Below are 15,167 nucleotides of genomic sequence, written 5' to 3'. Positions count from 1 at the left end.
TCCACCCCAGAGAGATGTGAGTTAGCAATCACTTAGTGCCATCAGCCCAGGATGGAGGGTCTGTTCTGTGGGCCAAAGCCAGCGTTCCCTGTCTGGTGATGAGCAGTGGAGAGTGTGTGGGACCCACGGGAGATGGACTGGCTTGCTCAATGGGTCAACTGCACTTGTTGGAGGTGTCAATACAGCACTTGAAGTCTTTGCTCCCTTGATATTCCGAGGGTAGCAAAGACAGTTCCACTGCAGAGGCAGTGGCATAGAGGATTTCACTTGCTCCTGGAAGCTCTGTCCAGGGAATTGCTGAGTTGCTACTGGCTTGATAGCTCCAGTGGGGTGCTGGCTAGAGACCCAGGATGGGAGGACCTGCCCATCGAGAATATATGGAAACTGGCACCCACGTAACTGTCTGGTCACTTTTCCATAGGGGGGCTGTGGTATGCTGGGGGTCCACTCCAGTCCCTAATTGCCTCATATTTTCCAGGGCCTGAAGGTATCACCAATGAAGGCTGTGAAAAGGCAAAGATGATATCCTGCCCCTTCCTCTGGGAGTGCTGAACCACTGAGGTACAAACTTGTTGCCAATCTGAACACTCCTGTAGGAGGTGGCTGGAGGCAAGTGGAGAAAAGTCTTGCCTAGTCAGGAGGAATAAGAACAGGGACTTGCTTAAAAAGTAGGTCTGGCCACTTTTTGGTAGAGCAGCTGTGCTATGCTGGGGATTCACTTCAGCTCTTGGTCACCTCAGACACTCTGAAGCCCTAAGGCTGAAATGGCTGAGTTGCCCAAACAGCAAAGATGACAATCTGGTCCACCCCCTGGGAGCTCTGACTCAGGAAGGCCTGAAACCTCTGTCAGCCAGAGAACAGCACTGAAGGTAGCCAGAGACCCTAGTTGAAAGGCTCCACCCAGTGATAACAAATGTGGTCCGGGACTGACTTAAGATTCTGGCCACATTTTCATAGGGCGGCTGTGCTGTGCTGAGGTACCACTTCCACCCCTGGTCAGCTTGGGCTCTCCAAAGTCTGCAGGCCTGAATGGCTAGTCCCCCAAACAGCAAAGGTGGTGACCCGCCCCTCTCCCTGGGTGCTCTGTCCCAAGGGGGATTTAAACCCCTGTTGGCCAGGGAACACTGGTGGGAGTAGCTGGAGGCCTCAGCTGGGAGGTCCTTTCCAGTGAGGAGAAACAGGATCAGGGGCCTGCTTACAGAAGCAGTCTGGCCATGATTTGATAAAGCAGCTGTGCTGTGCTGCAGGATCTCTTCTTCCCCTGGTCAGTTTGTACTCTCCAAAGCCTGCAGGCTGGAATGACTAAGTTGCCCGAAAAGGAAAGATGGTGGCCTGCCCCATCTTTTCTCTCAGGGTTTATCTTTTGTAATGGACCTTAATTTTCAGGCTGTTAATTTTACTGTCAGCATTAGAGTTGTTCAGAAAGAATCTCACTGTTATCTTTTAGGTTAGATATATGAGAATTCATTGTCTCCTGTAAATAAACCTGTTCATGTCTTGTTCTCTGGAAAGAAATCTCTTTCTGCTATCTGACTTTGATCACAATCATGTAGAGCAGTAGCCAGTCTAAAATGACATAATCGAATTTCCATTTCCAGTGTTTCATTGTTGTGTCTTACATTCTGCAGTTCAGAACTGAGCATTTTATTCTCAGTTGTCAAAATGCTAAGCTGCCCACTGTACTGAACTACTGCTTTTGTTAATGCTTCCTCGTGCAATTGTATAGCCTTTAGAAGATTATCCTTCTTTTCTTTCACACTTTTAATGTCCTCCAGATATTTCTTTTCCCTTAGCCAGTTCTGATGTTTTACTGTGTCTAGTTCTAGTCTTAGCATGGCAATTTCTTCCTGCAACATGCTATTTTCATGCAAGAGTTCTTTTTCTTCCTTATGGCTAAGAGAAATCTGAGTAAACAAAGGGAACTTTTAGTTAGCACTCAATAGAGGGACATATCATAATTTCTTCTGAAATTAAAGAATAACCTGTATGTTTGTATAGTGAAAGAATTCCCATAGTGGATATTTAACTAAAAACAAGTTGGACAAAAACTTCAAACCTAATAGAGTGTAAATTCCACAAATTTAAATATTTATTTAAAGATTATGAAAATTAAATCACTGGAGGATTTTTAAGAATATCAGAATTGGAAAAGCCTTTCTCTGAATTACAAAAAAACCCAGAGGCATAAAATATAAGATTAATACATTTGACTATATTTTTTAAATTGAGTTTACACTCTGATATCTCACCTATAAACCACACCATCATAGGAGCCTTAGCTATACATATGTTTGGGCAGAAGCAATTTCTCAAAATTCTTTAAGTTCCTTTTTCTGAAGAATGTTTTATCAATATTCTACTTTTCTAATATTTTATAGTCAGTTATAAGAGTTACATTTATTCACAACTGTTAAATCTAAGCATTGTACCCTTCTACATTGTACACCTCTGCATCTAAGCATTGCACCTCTACGTACGACACTGAACTCATTTAAGATCACAATTCTTAAAAGGAGAAGTTAAAAAAATATATGCAGCTGATGGCAGTGGCTAGCACCTATAATACCAGCACTTTGGGAGGCCGAGGCAGGCAGATCACGAGGTCAGGAGTTTGAAACCAGCCTGGCCAACATAGTGAAAACCTGTCTCTACTAAAAATACAAAAAATTAGCTAGGTATTGTGGTGTGCACCTGTAATCCAAGCTACTTGGGAGTCTGAGGCAGGAGAATCGAGTGAACCTGGGAGGCGAAGGTTGCAGTGAGTCGAGATCGTGCCATTGCACTCCAGCCCAGGTGACAGTGGAAGACTCCATCTCAAAAATATATACATATTTTTGAATATATACATATATATTCAAATATACACATATGTATATATATGCAAGATGCAGGATTTTCTCCAGGTCTTCTGATGCTACTTCTAGTGTTCCTCCACAAAATCACAGTTACTTCTGTGGTGTAAATATATAAATACAAAAGAAGCCTTTTATTTCAAAATATGAATGGTAGGATACAACTTATAGACCTTTTCTTAGAAATCATGAGATTATTTGCCATTGCAATAACTTATTTCTTCTTTATAATGTTTGAAACAGTAATAAGTGTGAAATGTAGGAAAATTTACTGAACTATTTCTCTGGGAACAAAATACTTATCAATAAATTATCACTCAATGTATATCATGGCATGTCATTGTTTTCAAAGCTCTTTGCATTGAAATGAGAAGCTACTTGGAGCAAACTGTTACTGTCCTCAAAAGTAAGGATAATGATATCCACAATATGGCCTCTGACCCAACTATACATATCCTACTTTCCTAGCAGTGAAAATAATAAACTGACTTCTCTATTAATATTTTTAAAAGATGAACTAAAGTCCAAAAACTGGAAAATCTGTTGTTAGCAAAACTTATTTTTGATATTGGAAAGGTAATCAATTCTTATGAAAAATATCAAATGCTTCTTCTTTGGATTTAGGCCATTGTGAACGTCACTACTCAACTGTTGCAGACAAATGGAGTTGAATTAAGAACATGGCTTTATCCTATATGTACATATATAGATACATGATAAAGGATATATAGGATATATACATATATATGTGATATAAAAATCCTTTATACTTTCCAAAATATATACAATTGTTTTTTTAAATACATACACTTTATATAAAAGCATTTGAAAATGACTAAAGAAAATACCTCAGAATTCATTTTCTTTTCGGCCACTTCTATCTGCTTTTGTTTATTAGTCAGAATATCATCTTGTAACATTCTAGCATTCTGTTCTTCAGAAAGTTGCTTCTGGATATCATTTTGTTCTTCACTAGAAGAAATTTTAATTTTCATGAAATACTGGAGGTATCCCTAAAATGATTTACAGGCCAAGGTGGCACCATCAGATATCATTCACGCAATGTATATCTGCAGATTAATCCAAGAAAAGGCAAAGGGGTCTCACATCTGTTAAGCCAGCTGTCCCCAACCATGTTGGCACCAGGGACTGGTTTTGTGGAAAGTAATTTTTCCACAGACCTGAGGTGGGGGGATGCTTCCAGGATTATTCAAGCACATTACATTTATTCTGCACTTTATTTCTACTATTATTAATAATGAAATAATTCTATAACTCACCATAATGTAGACTCAGTGGGGGCCCTGAGCTTGTTTTCCTGCTATTGGATGGTCCCATCTGGAGGTGACAGGAGAAGGTGACAGATCATAAGGCATTAGATTCTCATAAGGAGTGAACAACATAGATCCCCTGCATGAGCAACTTACAACAGGGTTCAGGTCACACTCCTATGACAATCTAATGCCACCACTGATCTGACAGGAGAAGGAGCTCAGGCAGTAATGTGAGTGATGGGGAGGGGCTGCAAACAGATGAAGCTTCTCTTGCTTATCTGCCACTAACATCCTGCTGTGTGGCCCAGTTCCTAACAGGCCAGGGACTGGTACTGGTCCTTGGCCTGGGGATGGGGAACCCTTGTGTTAACCCATACTTTTTATGTTTATTTTTTGGAAACATTTTTAACTTATATTCTTGATTCCCATGTATTTTATAAGCAATTTAGACATTCTTTGAAACAAGGCAGGGTCTAATATTTTGTTTTTAACATAGAACCTTGAATTGATTTTATCTGTTTATGAGAGAGAGATGTGAAATAAACTAATCATGAATCACTTTCCCTTTTACTTTTATTTCATGCATATTAAGGATAAAACTGGGAAGTCCTAAGCAGAGCAATTGGGCAAGAGAAATAAAGGGCATCCAAATTTAAAAGAGGAAGTCAAACTATCTTTTCACCAATGATATGATCTTATACCTAGAAAACCCCAAAGACTCTTACAAAACACTCCTAGATTTGATAAATGAATTCAGTAAAGTCTCAGAGGTTACAAAATAAATGAATACCAATCAGTGGCACCACTATACACAAAATACAACCAAGCTGAGAGTCATATTAAGAACCCAATCCCTTTTACAATGGCTGCAAATGTATAAAATACCTAGGGATATACTTAATGAAGGAGGTGAGTGATCTATATAAGGATAACTGGAAAACACCACTGAGGAAAATAATAGATGACACAGACAAATGAAAATACATCCTATGTTCATGGACTGAAAGAATTGATATTGTGAAAAATGACCATAGTGCCCAAAGCAGTCTACAGATTTGATACAATTCCTATGAAAGTATCAATGTCATTCTTCACAGAACTATAAAAAAAAGTTGACATTTATGTAGAACCACAAAAGAGCCTGAATAACAACAGACATACCAAGCAAAAGGAACAAACATGTTGGCATCACATTACCTGACTTCAAATTATACTCTAGAGCCACAGTAACAAAAACAGCATCGTACTGGTATAAAAGTAGATACATAGATCAATGAAACAGAATAGACAATTCAGAAATAAAGCCACTTACAACCAAATGATCTCTGAGAAAGGATACAAAAACATACACTGGAGAAAGTACACATTATTCAATAAATGGTGCTAGGAAAAAAAGATAGCCACATGTAGAAGAATGAAACTGGATCTCTATCTCTCATCATATACAAAAATTAATTCAAGATGGATTAAAGGCCTAAAGCTAAGACATGAAAACATTGACCTAGGTGAAGAATTTATGATGAAGACCCCAAAAGCAAATGCAGCAAAAATGAAAATAAATAAGACCTAATTAAACTAAAAAGCTTCAGCTTCAGCACCACAAATCAATAATCATAACAGTAAACCAGCAACCTATAGAATGGGGAAAATATTTGCAAATTATGAATCTATCAAAGGACTCATATCCATAACCTACAAGAAACTCAAAACAGATCAGCAGGAAAAATACAAATGATTCCATTAAAATGTATGCAAATGACATGAATAGGCATTTCTCAAAAGAGGATGAGCAAATGCTGAACAAGCATATAAAAACATGCTAAATATCACTAATCATCAGGGAAATGCAAAATAAAACAACAATGAGATATCACCTCACTGCAGCCATAATGGCCACTATTAAAAGTCAAAAGACAACAGGTGTTGGCGTGGATGTGGTGAAAAGAGAACAGTTATACACTGCTGATGGGAATACAAGTTAGTATAAAATCTGTGGAGATTCTCAGAGAACTAAAAGTAGATCCCTCCATTGTATCCAGCATTCTCATTTCTGGATATCTACAAAAGAAATCATACTCTCAAAAAAACACCTTCATACATATGTTTACTGCAGCACAATTACAACATGAAAACATATGGAATCAACTAGTGTCCATCGACTGATGAATGGAATAAAGAAAATGTGATATACATACACATTTATTTGTGTGAGTCCATATATCTATGTGTGCATATATATACATATATACATATATCTACATACACATACATGTATATATGTATATATATACACACATATATATACACACACACACACATCACAGAATACTACTCAGCCATAAAGAAGAATGAAATCATGTTTTTTCCAGCAAATTGGATGGAGCTAGAGGCCATTATCCTAAGTGAAGTAACTCAGGAATGGAAAGACAAATACCACATGTTCTCATTTATAAGTGGGAGCTATGCTAGGGTATGTAAAGGTAGGCAGAGTGGTATAATGACATTGGAGACTCAGAAAAAGGAAGGAGAGAAGGAAAGTGAGCAATAAAAACTACCTACTGTGTGATGGGTACACTAAAATCCCAGACTTCACCACTATAAAACTGATCCATGTAACCAAAAACCACTTGTACCCCTAAAGCTATTGAAATAAAAATAAATCAATTTAAACAGAGAGTAAAAAAAAAGAATAAAACTGTATAAAGTTTTTAAAAAGTATTCTGGTTTGAGACAAATGGCCATTTCATGCTCTGTTGGTTGAACTGTAAATTAATACAAATATTCTTTTTTAATTTTAATTTTAATTTCCAGAGTACATGAGCAGAATGTGCAGGCTTGTTACATAGGTAAACGTGTGCCACAGTGGTTTGCTGCACCTACCAACCCATCACCTAGGTATTAAGCTCAGCATGCATTAAATACAAATATTCTTGAGGACAATTTAGAAATATTGATCCAAGGCCTTTTTGAAAAAGTTTCTGTATTTTAACCAAAAAATTCTATATTGAAGACTTTATTCAAAGTAAATAATTAGAAATGCAGAAAATGATTTATATAAAAGATATTGTGGGCTGGGCACAATGGCTCACTCCTGTAATCTCAATGTTTTGGGAGGCCAAGGCAGGAGGACTGTTGGAGGTCAGGAGTTGGAGATCAGACTGGGCAAGATAGTGAGACCTTGTCTCAACGAAAAATTTTAAAAGCCAGGCATGGGGGCGTGTGCCTACAGTCTGAGCTGCTTAGGAATTTGAGGCAAGAGGATCCCTTGACCCCAAAAGTTCAAAGTTGCAGTAAGCTATGTTTGCACCACTGCTCTCCAGCCTCAGTGACAGAGCAAAACTCTAATAATAATATCTAATAATAATAATCATAATAGTAATAATGATAATAATAGTAATAATAAGAAGTATTTCTTGCAGCATTAATTCTAATACAAAAGAATTGAAAACCCCAAATTCTATTTGTTAAATAATGAGATTTCTATATGGTAGACTTCTATATAGCCATTAAAATCACAGTTTAAAAGAATATGCAATAAATAAAAGAAGCACAGTTAAGAATTTGTTGGATTATTTCCAAGATTTTCATACTCCACAAGACCAAGACATTTTCTCCCATTAAGCCCCAGAAAGTCAGCAATCACAATTCTCACATATATATTTAGAATAAAGAATTAAAATATTTCTCTAAAACTAGAATGTCATACCTCAAACTGTAGCGTTCTTGCTCCCATTCACCTTTCTGATGCGCTAACTGTAATTGTGTTTCTTTTGCCTCAGGTAGCTCCTTTTGTAGTACATGAACCGTATTTTCCATTTGTTCAATTTCTACTGTAAGTTGCTCGTAGTGGCTATTTTTGAGTTCTAGTAAGTGTTCATCTGAAATAACTGCATCCTGGATTTTTGATAGGCTAGCAGAATCTGCATCGGGGGAAAACAAGGGGGAAATAAAATATATGAGTAGTTTTTGGATATAAAGTCCTGTGCATTTTAACCTTCACCTATCCATGCACAAAACAAATATGCACTGAGTTCCTACCATGGGGAAGACAGTCTACTGAGCTCTGCAGATAAAACAAACAGTAACTCTGCTCTTGTTTAGCTTTAAGTGTAGTGAAGAAAAAATACAAAGAAGTGAAATTACAAATTCAGATAGATGCTGCAAGAAAACAGTTCTATGATCACATAGGATTTGATCTATACTGGGCTCAGGAAGATTTCCCTGGGGAAGAGATGGCTACACTGAGAAATGAAGGGTGAGAAGGAAGCCGTTAAGTAAAGGGGGTAGAAAAGCATTGTAGCTGGTCTATGTCATGTGCTGAAGCTCTGCTGCAGTCTGCTTCTGGCCACGATGGAGCAGCAGATACTGATTTACCTTCTCACGTAAAACAAAAACAAAAAAGACAAAATACATAATACCACGATTTTCAAGAACATGGATTTCAGGTAATGAAGACAATGATCTCTGTAAGATAGGAAAGAAGTGAAATAAGCCTTACAAACACCCCAGCCCCCTGAGTTGACAAAGTTTCCAGGCTATGACAATGGAAGAAAAAAAACTGAGGTAGAGTTTACCAAAAAACTGAGGTAGACTCTACCAAAAACTGAGGTAGAGCCCACCAGATTCTCTGAGTTCAAACAATGAAGCCGAGAGTCTCAAAAAACCAAGACAGAGAGAAATCACCGAATACTGGAAAGGAGACAGCAGTAAAGGAAAATGACACTGGAGATCTGCAAAAACACCCTCTTGGGTATTTATTTAGCAGAATAATGAACAGTACATTTCTGCTAGGAAACTATTTGAGACCAGGGGAAAAAATCCTTAAAAAATTATAAGAAACAGTGCCTGTTGCTCACAATGTACCAGGAAGAGTGTCCATTCCTATTAATGATACTGAAAAATCTCAAGACTTCACAGGGCAAAGAATAGAGTTATCAGAAACACCTTCATTCAGGAGTGGAAAGTTAGACCAAATCATAAAGCAAGACCAGAAAGATCAAGTTGTTTATAAGTCAACTGTGTCCCCAAGTGAATCTCAAGTAGAGACATGGAAGATATTTTTTGAAAGAAAATTACACTAGTAGGAATTCAAATTAAAATGTCAGGACTGGGCCAGGTATGGTGGCTCATGCCTGTCATCCCAGCATTTTCGGAGGCCGATGCAGGTGGATCACTTGAGGTCAGGAGTTCAAGACCAGCCTGGCCAACCTGGTGAAACCCCATCTCTACTAAAAATACAAAGAAATTATCTGGGCATCATGGCAAGCACCTGTAACCCCAGCTACTTGGGAGGCTGAGGCAGGAGAAGGAATGGCTTGAACCTGGGAGGCAGAGGTTGCAGTGAGAGGTGATCGAGCCATTGCACTCCAGCCTGGGCAATGGAGTGAGACTTTGTTTCAAAAAACAAACAATAAAAAAAAACAAAGTCATGACTGAAAACGACATTGGGTGGAAGTAAATACAGACTAGATACCACAAAAGAAAAGATTCATAAATTTGAGACATCAGAGAATTATGCGAAAGCTTTAAGCAATAATATTCATGTCCCCAAAGAGGGAGGAAGAGACAATGACAAAACATAAAGAGAAAATGAACAGAAGCTTTCTAAACTTAATGAAAACCATAATTCCACAAATCCAGGAAGAATCTGGCTCGGAGAGAGGAAATGGAAGCATACTATTCTGATTTTCTTATGCCATATGTGATATGATATAATATTGTCTGAAAGTGAATGGTGATAATTTAAAATCATACAGTACAAATTGTAATGTAACCACTAAGATAGCAAAAAAAAAATTAGAGCCAATAAGCCAAAAAAAAGAGAGATAAAACTAAACCATAAAAGTTACATAACTAATTGAAAGGAAACCAGAAAGAGAAGGGAACAAAGAATAGCTGGGACTAATGAAAATCAAACAGCATGATGACAGATAAACTTAACTATTAATATATCAATAATCACATTATAAATGAAATGGGCCTAATAACCTAAATTAAAAGACAAATTGTCAAACCGTATAAAAGGCAAGATCCTACTCCACGCTACCTATAAGAAACACACTTTAAATATAAAGACACAAATTGGTTAAAAGGAAGAAAAATATATCCCATGCAAACAGATGACAAAAGAAATTTAAGCAGGAATCATTATATTAATACTAAAGTAGATTTCACAGCAAAAAATATTACTAGCTATAAACAACATCATTTCATAATGATAAAATATTTAGTCTTTCAAGAACTCATAATCCTAAATATTTATGTACCTGGTAACATAACGGCTTTGAAATACGAGCCAAAAACTGATAGAAGAAATTGACAAATTCACAGGTGTAGTGTGAGATTTCAATATTGCATACTCAATACATGATAAAACAACGAGGCAGAAAATCAGCAAGACAAGAGTAGACTTGAAGAACATTATGCTTCTCAAGTACCCTTGAAACACTTGGCAAAACAGACTATATTCTAGGCCATACAATAAATCTTCATGAAAGTATTAAGTCAAAATGATTTAAGTCATACAAAGTATGGTCCCTGACCACAAAAGAATTAAATTAGAAATCAGTAACAAAATAGCTCATCAAAATACTCAAAAATTTGGAAACAAAGTAACACATATCTAAATAATCCTAAGCAAAGTGGTGACACAAAGAGAAATTGGAAACTATTTTGAACTGAATAAAAATGAAAAGACTACATGTTGGACTTTGTGGAATATAGCTACAACCATTCTTAAATAAAAATCACTGAATGTCTATACTGGAAGACACTCAGATCGATAGCCTTGACTTCTATCTTAAGAAAGTAAAAAAAGGTCTGGGCACAGTGGCTCATGCCTATAATCCCAGCACTTTTGGTGTCCAATGTGGGTGGGTCACAAAGTCATGAGTTCGAGTTCACCCTGGCCAATATGGTGAAACCCCATCTCTATTAAAAGTACAAAAATTAGCTGGGTGCAGTGCTGTGTGCCTGTAGTCCTAGCTACTCAGGAGGCTGAGGCATGAGAATTGCTTGAATCCAGTGGCGGAGGTTGCAGTCAGCCGAAATCATGCCACTGCACTCTGGGCTAGGTGACAGAGCAAGACTCTGTCTCAAAAACAAACAAACAAAAAAAGTAAGTAAAAAAGAAGAAACTACAAAAAAAGAGAGAGCAAATTAAGCTCAACAGAAGCAGAGAAAATAATAAACATCAGAACATAGTGTGAACATTTTTGTCCTCCCAAAACTCATATGCTGAAACTTAATCACAGAGGTGATGCTATTAGAAACTGCAGCTTCGTGGAGGTGATAACTCATGGAATCCAAGCCCTAATGAATGGGATTAGTGCCCTTATATAAGAGACCCCAGAAAGCTCATTCACCCCTTCTGCCATATGAAGCACACAGGGGAAAAAAGAGAACTTAGAAATCAGGAATTTGTCTCTCACCAGACACTGAATCTTCTGGCACCTTGATCTGGGACTTTGCAGCCTTTAGGAATGCATGAAATCAGTTTCTGTTGTTTATAAGCTACCAAGTCTATGGTATTTTGTGATAGCAGGCCAAACCAACGATGACATCAAAGATGAAACAGGAGAACAATAGAGAAAATCAATAAAACCAAATACTTTGAGGTCATCAATGGAAGTGATAAACCTTGACCTAGCCAGGCTGATCATAAAAAAGAGAACAAATTACTAATTTCAGAGACAATTAATGTAATATTTTTGTACATTCTACAGATATTAAAAGAATAGCAAGATATTAGTGTAAGCTTTATGTAACTAACAATGACAACTTAGATTAAATGGGCACATTCCTTAAAAAATAAAAATTACCAAAGCTCAATCAAGAAGAAATAGATAATCCAAATCACCCTATATCTATGAAAGAAAATAAAGCTGAGAAAACTCCAGGCCCAGATAGCTATGCTAGTGAATCCTATCAAACAGTTTAGGCAGATGTAATATAATTTTACACAACCTCTCTCCCAAATAATAAAGAGGAGAAATACAACACAACTCATTCTATAATGCTAGCATTACCCTGAACCAAACAATGATATTACAAAAAAGAAAACTCCCTCATGAACATTGACAAAAAATTTCACCAATTTCTGAAGCAACCAAGATACCTTGCAATAGGTGAGTGAACAACCTCTGGTACAGTTACACGATGAACTATTATTCAGTTCTAAACAGAAATGAGCTATCAGGTAATGAGAAGACATGATGGAAACACAAATGCATACTACTAAGTGAAAGATGCCAATCTGAAGGCTATCCACTAAATGATTTCAGCTATATGACATTCTAGAAAAGGCAAAACTATGGATACAGTAAAAAGATCAGTGGTTACCTGTGGTTGAGGAGTGCATGAAAGGGCAGATAAGTGAAACACAAATAAATTTTAGAGCAGTAAAATTACTTTGTACAATACTATAATGATGAATATAGGTCCTTTCCAAATCTACATAATGTACAACACCAAGAGTGCACACTAATATAAACTATGAAATCTGGATGATTATGACGTGCCATTTTGGTTCATCAATAATATCAACTGTACCACTCTAGTGAGAGAAACTGATAATGGGGGAAGCTGTGCATGTCTGGGGACAGGAAGCACAGACAATCTGTGTACCTTACTCTCAATGTTGCTGTGAACCTAAAACTACATTTAAATAGTCTTTTAAAACTTTCTAGGGGTGGAGCCAAGATGGCCGAATAGGAACAGCTCCGGTCTCCAGCTCCCAGCCCCAGCGACACAGAAGACTGGTGATTCCTGCATTTCTGCTTGAGGTACCGGTTTCATCTCACTAGGGAGTGCCTAACAGTGGGTGCAGGACAGTCGGTGAAGCGCACTGTGCGCGAGCCGAAGCAGGGCGAGGCATTGCCTCACTAGGGAAGCGCAAGGGGTCAGGGAGTTCCCTTTCCTAGTCAAAGAAAGGGGAAACAGATGGCACCTGGAATATCGGGTCAGTCCCATCCTAATACTGCGCTTTTCCAACGGGCCTGAAAACGGCACACTAGGAGATTGTGTCCCGCACCTGGCTCGGAGGGTCCTATGCCCACGGAGTCTCGCTGATTGCTAGCACAGCAGTCTGAGATCAAGCTGCAAGGTGGCAGCGAGGCTGGGGGAGGGGCGCCCGCCATTGCCCAGGCTTGCTTAGGTAAACAAAGCAGCCAGGAAGCTCGAACTGGGTGGAGCCCACCACAGCTCAAGGAGGCCTGCCTGCCTCTGTAGGCTCCACCTCTGGGGGCAGGGCACAGACAAACAAAAACTCAGCAAGAACCTCCACAGACTTAAATGTCCCTGTCTGACTGACAGCTTTGAAGAGAGTAGTGGTTCTCCCAGCACGCAGCTGGAGATCTGAGAACGGACAGACTGCCTCCTAAAGTGGGTCCCTCACCCCTGAGCAGCCTAACTGGGAGGCACTGCCCCAGTAGGGACAGACTGACACCTCATTCAACCGGGTACTCCTCTGAGACAAAACTTTCAGAGGAACTATCAGACAGCTGAATTTGTGGTCTCACGAAAATCCGCTGTTCTGCAGCCACCGCTGCTGACACCCAGCCAAACAGGGTCTGGAGTGGACCTCTAGTAAACTCCAACAGACCTGCAGCTGAGGGGCCTGTCTGGTAGAAGGAAAACTAACAAACAAAAAGGACATCCACACCAAAAACCCATCTGTACATCACCATCATCAAAAACAAAAAGTAGATAAAACCACAAAGATGAGGAAAAAACAGAGCACAAAAACTGGAAACTCTAAAAAACAGAGCACCTCTCCTCCTCCAAAGGAATGCAGTTCCTCACCAGCAACAGAACAAAGCCGGATGGAGGGTGACTTTGATGAGTTGAGAGAAGAAGGCTTCAGATGATCAAACTACTCTGAGCTACGAGAGGAAATTCAAAACAATAGCAAAGAAGTTAAAAACTTTGAAAAAAAATTAGAAGAATGGATAACTAGAATAACCAATGGAGAGAAGGGCTTAAAGGAGCTGATGGAGCTGAAAGCCAAGTTTCGAGAACTACGGGAAGATTGCAGAAGCCTCAGTAGCAGATGCGATCAACTGGAAGAAAGGGTATCGCTGATGGAAGATGAAACGAATGAAATGAAGAGAGAAGGGAAGTTTAGAGAAAAAAGAATAAAAAGAAATGAACAAAGCCTCCAAGAAATCTGGGACTATGTGAAAAGACCAAACCTACATCTGATTGGTGTACCTGAAAATGATGGGGAGAATGGAACCAAGTTGGAAAACACTCTGCAAGATATTATCCAGGAGAACTTCCCCAATCTAGCAAGGCAGGCCAGCATCGGATTCAGGAAATACAGAGAACGCCACAAAGATACTCCTCGAGAAGGGCAACTCCAAGACACATAATTGTCAGATTCACCAAAGTTGAAATGAAGGAAAAAATGTTAAGGGCAGCCAGAGAGAAAGGTCGGGTTACCCACAAAGGGAAGCCCATCAGACTAACAGCTGATCTCTCAGCAGAAACTCTACAAGCCAGAAGAGAGTGGGGGCCGATATTCACCATTCTTAAAGAAAAGAATTTTCAACCCAGAATTTCCTATCCCACCAAACTCAGCTTCATAAGTGAAGGAGAAATAAAATACTTTACAGATAAGCAAACGCTGAGTGATTTTGTCACCACCAGGCCTGCCCTAAAAGAGCTCCTGAAGGAAGCACTAAACATGGAAAGGAACAACCAGCACCAGCCACTGCAAAAACATGCCAAACTGTAAAGACCATCGAGGCTAGGAAGAAACTATAGCAACTAACAAGCAAAATAACCAACTAACATCATAATGACAGGATCAGATTCACACATAACAATATTAACGTTAAATGTAAATGGGCTAAATGCTCCAATCAAAAGACACAGACTGGCAAACCGGATAAGGAGTCAGGACCCATCAGTGTGCTGTATTCAGGAAACCCATCTCACGTGCAGAGACACACATAGACTCAAAATAAAGGGATGGAGGAAGATCTATCAAGCAAATGGAAATCAAAAAAAGGCAGGGGTTGCAATCCTAGTCTCTGATAAA

At 38.7% G+C, this 15,167-nt stretch overlaps 1 protein-coding gene across 1 annotated transcript in view; it reads right to left on the bottom strand.

Annotated features, from left to right (window-relative positions):
- Nucleotides 1–1,490: 1,490 nt before the first annotated feature.
- The window catches only part of LOC100607487 (POTE ankyrin domain family member D), a gene marked incomplete at its 5' end in the record, with an annotated part of 38,747 nt that continues 25,070 nt past the window's right edge, over nt 1,491–15,167 (bottom strand). The window contains 3 exons of the mRNA XM_030818373.1: nt 1,491–1,904; nt 3,701–3,824; nt 7,833–8,046. Of these exons, the coding sequence (XP_030674233.1) occupies nt 1,491–1,904; nt 3,701–3,824; nt 7,833–8,046 (752 nt within the window). The remainder of the gene's footprint in view (nt 1,905–3,700; nt 3,825–7,832; nt 8,047–15,167) is intronic.

Source organism: Nomascus leucogenys, chromosome 8 (assembly GCF_006542625.1).
Source record: "Nomascus leucogenys isolate Asia chromosome 8, Asia_NLE_v1, whole genome shotgun sequence".
Taxonomy (NCBI): domain Eukaryota; kingdom Metazoa; phylum Chordata; class Mammalia; order Primates; family Hylobatidae; genus Nomascus; species Nomascus leucogenys.
The sequence above is the reverse complement of the archived record's forward strand: the minus strand, read 5'-3'. Positions and strand labels throughout refer to the sequence as shown.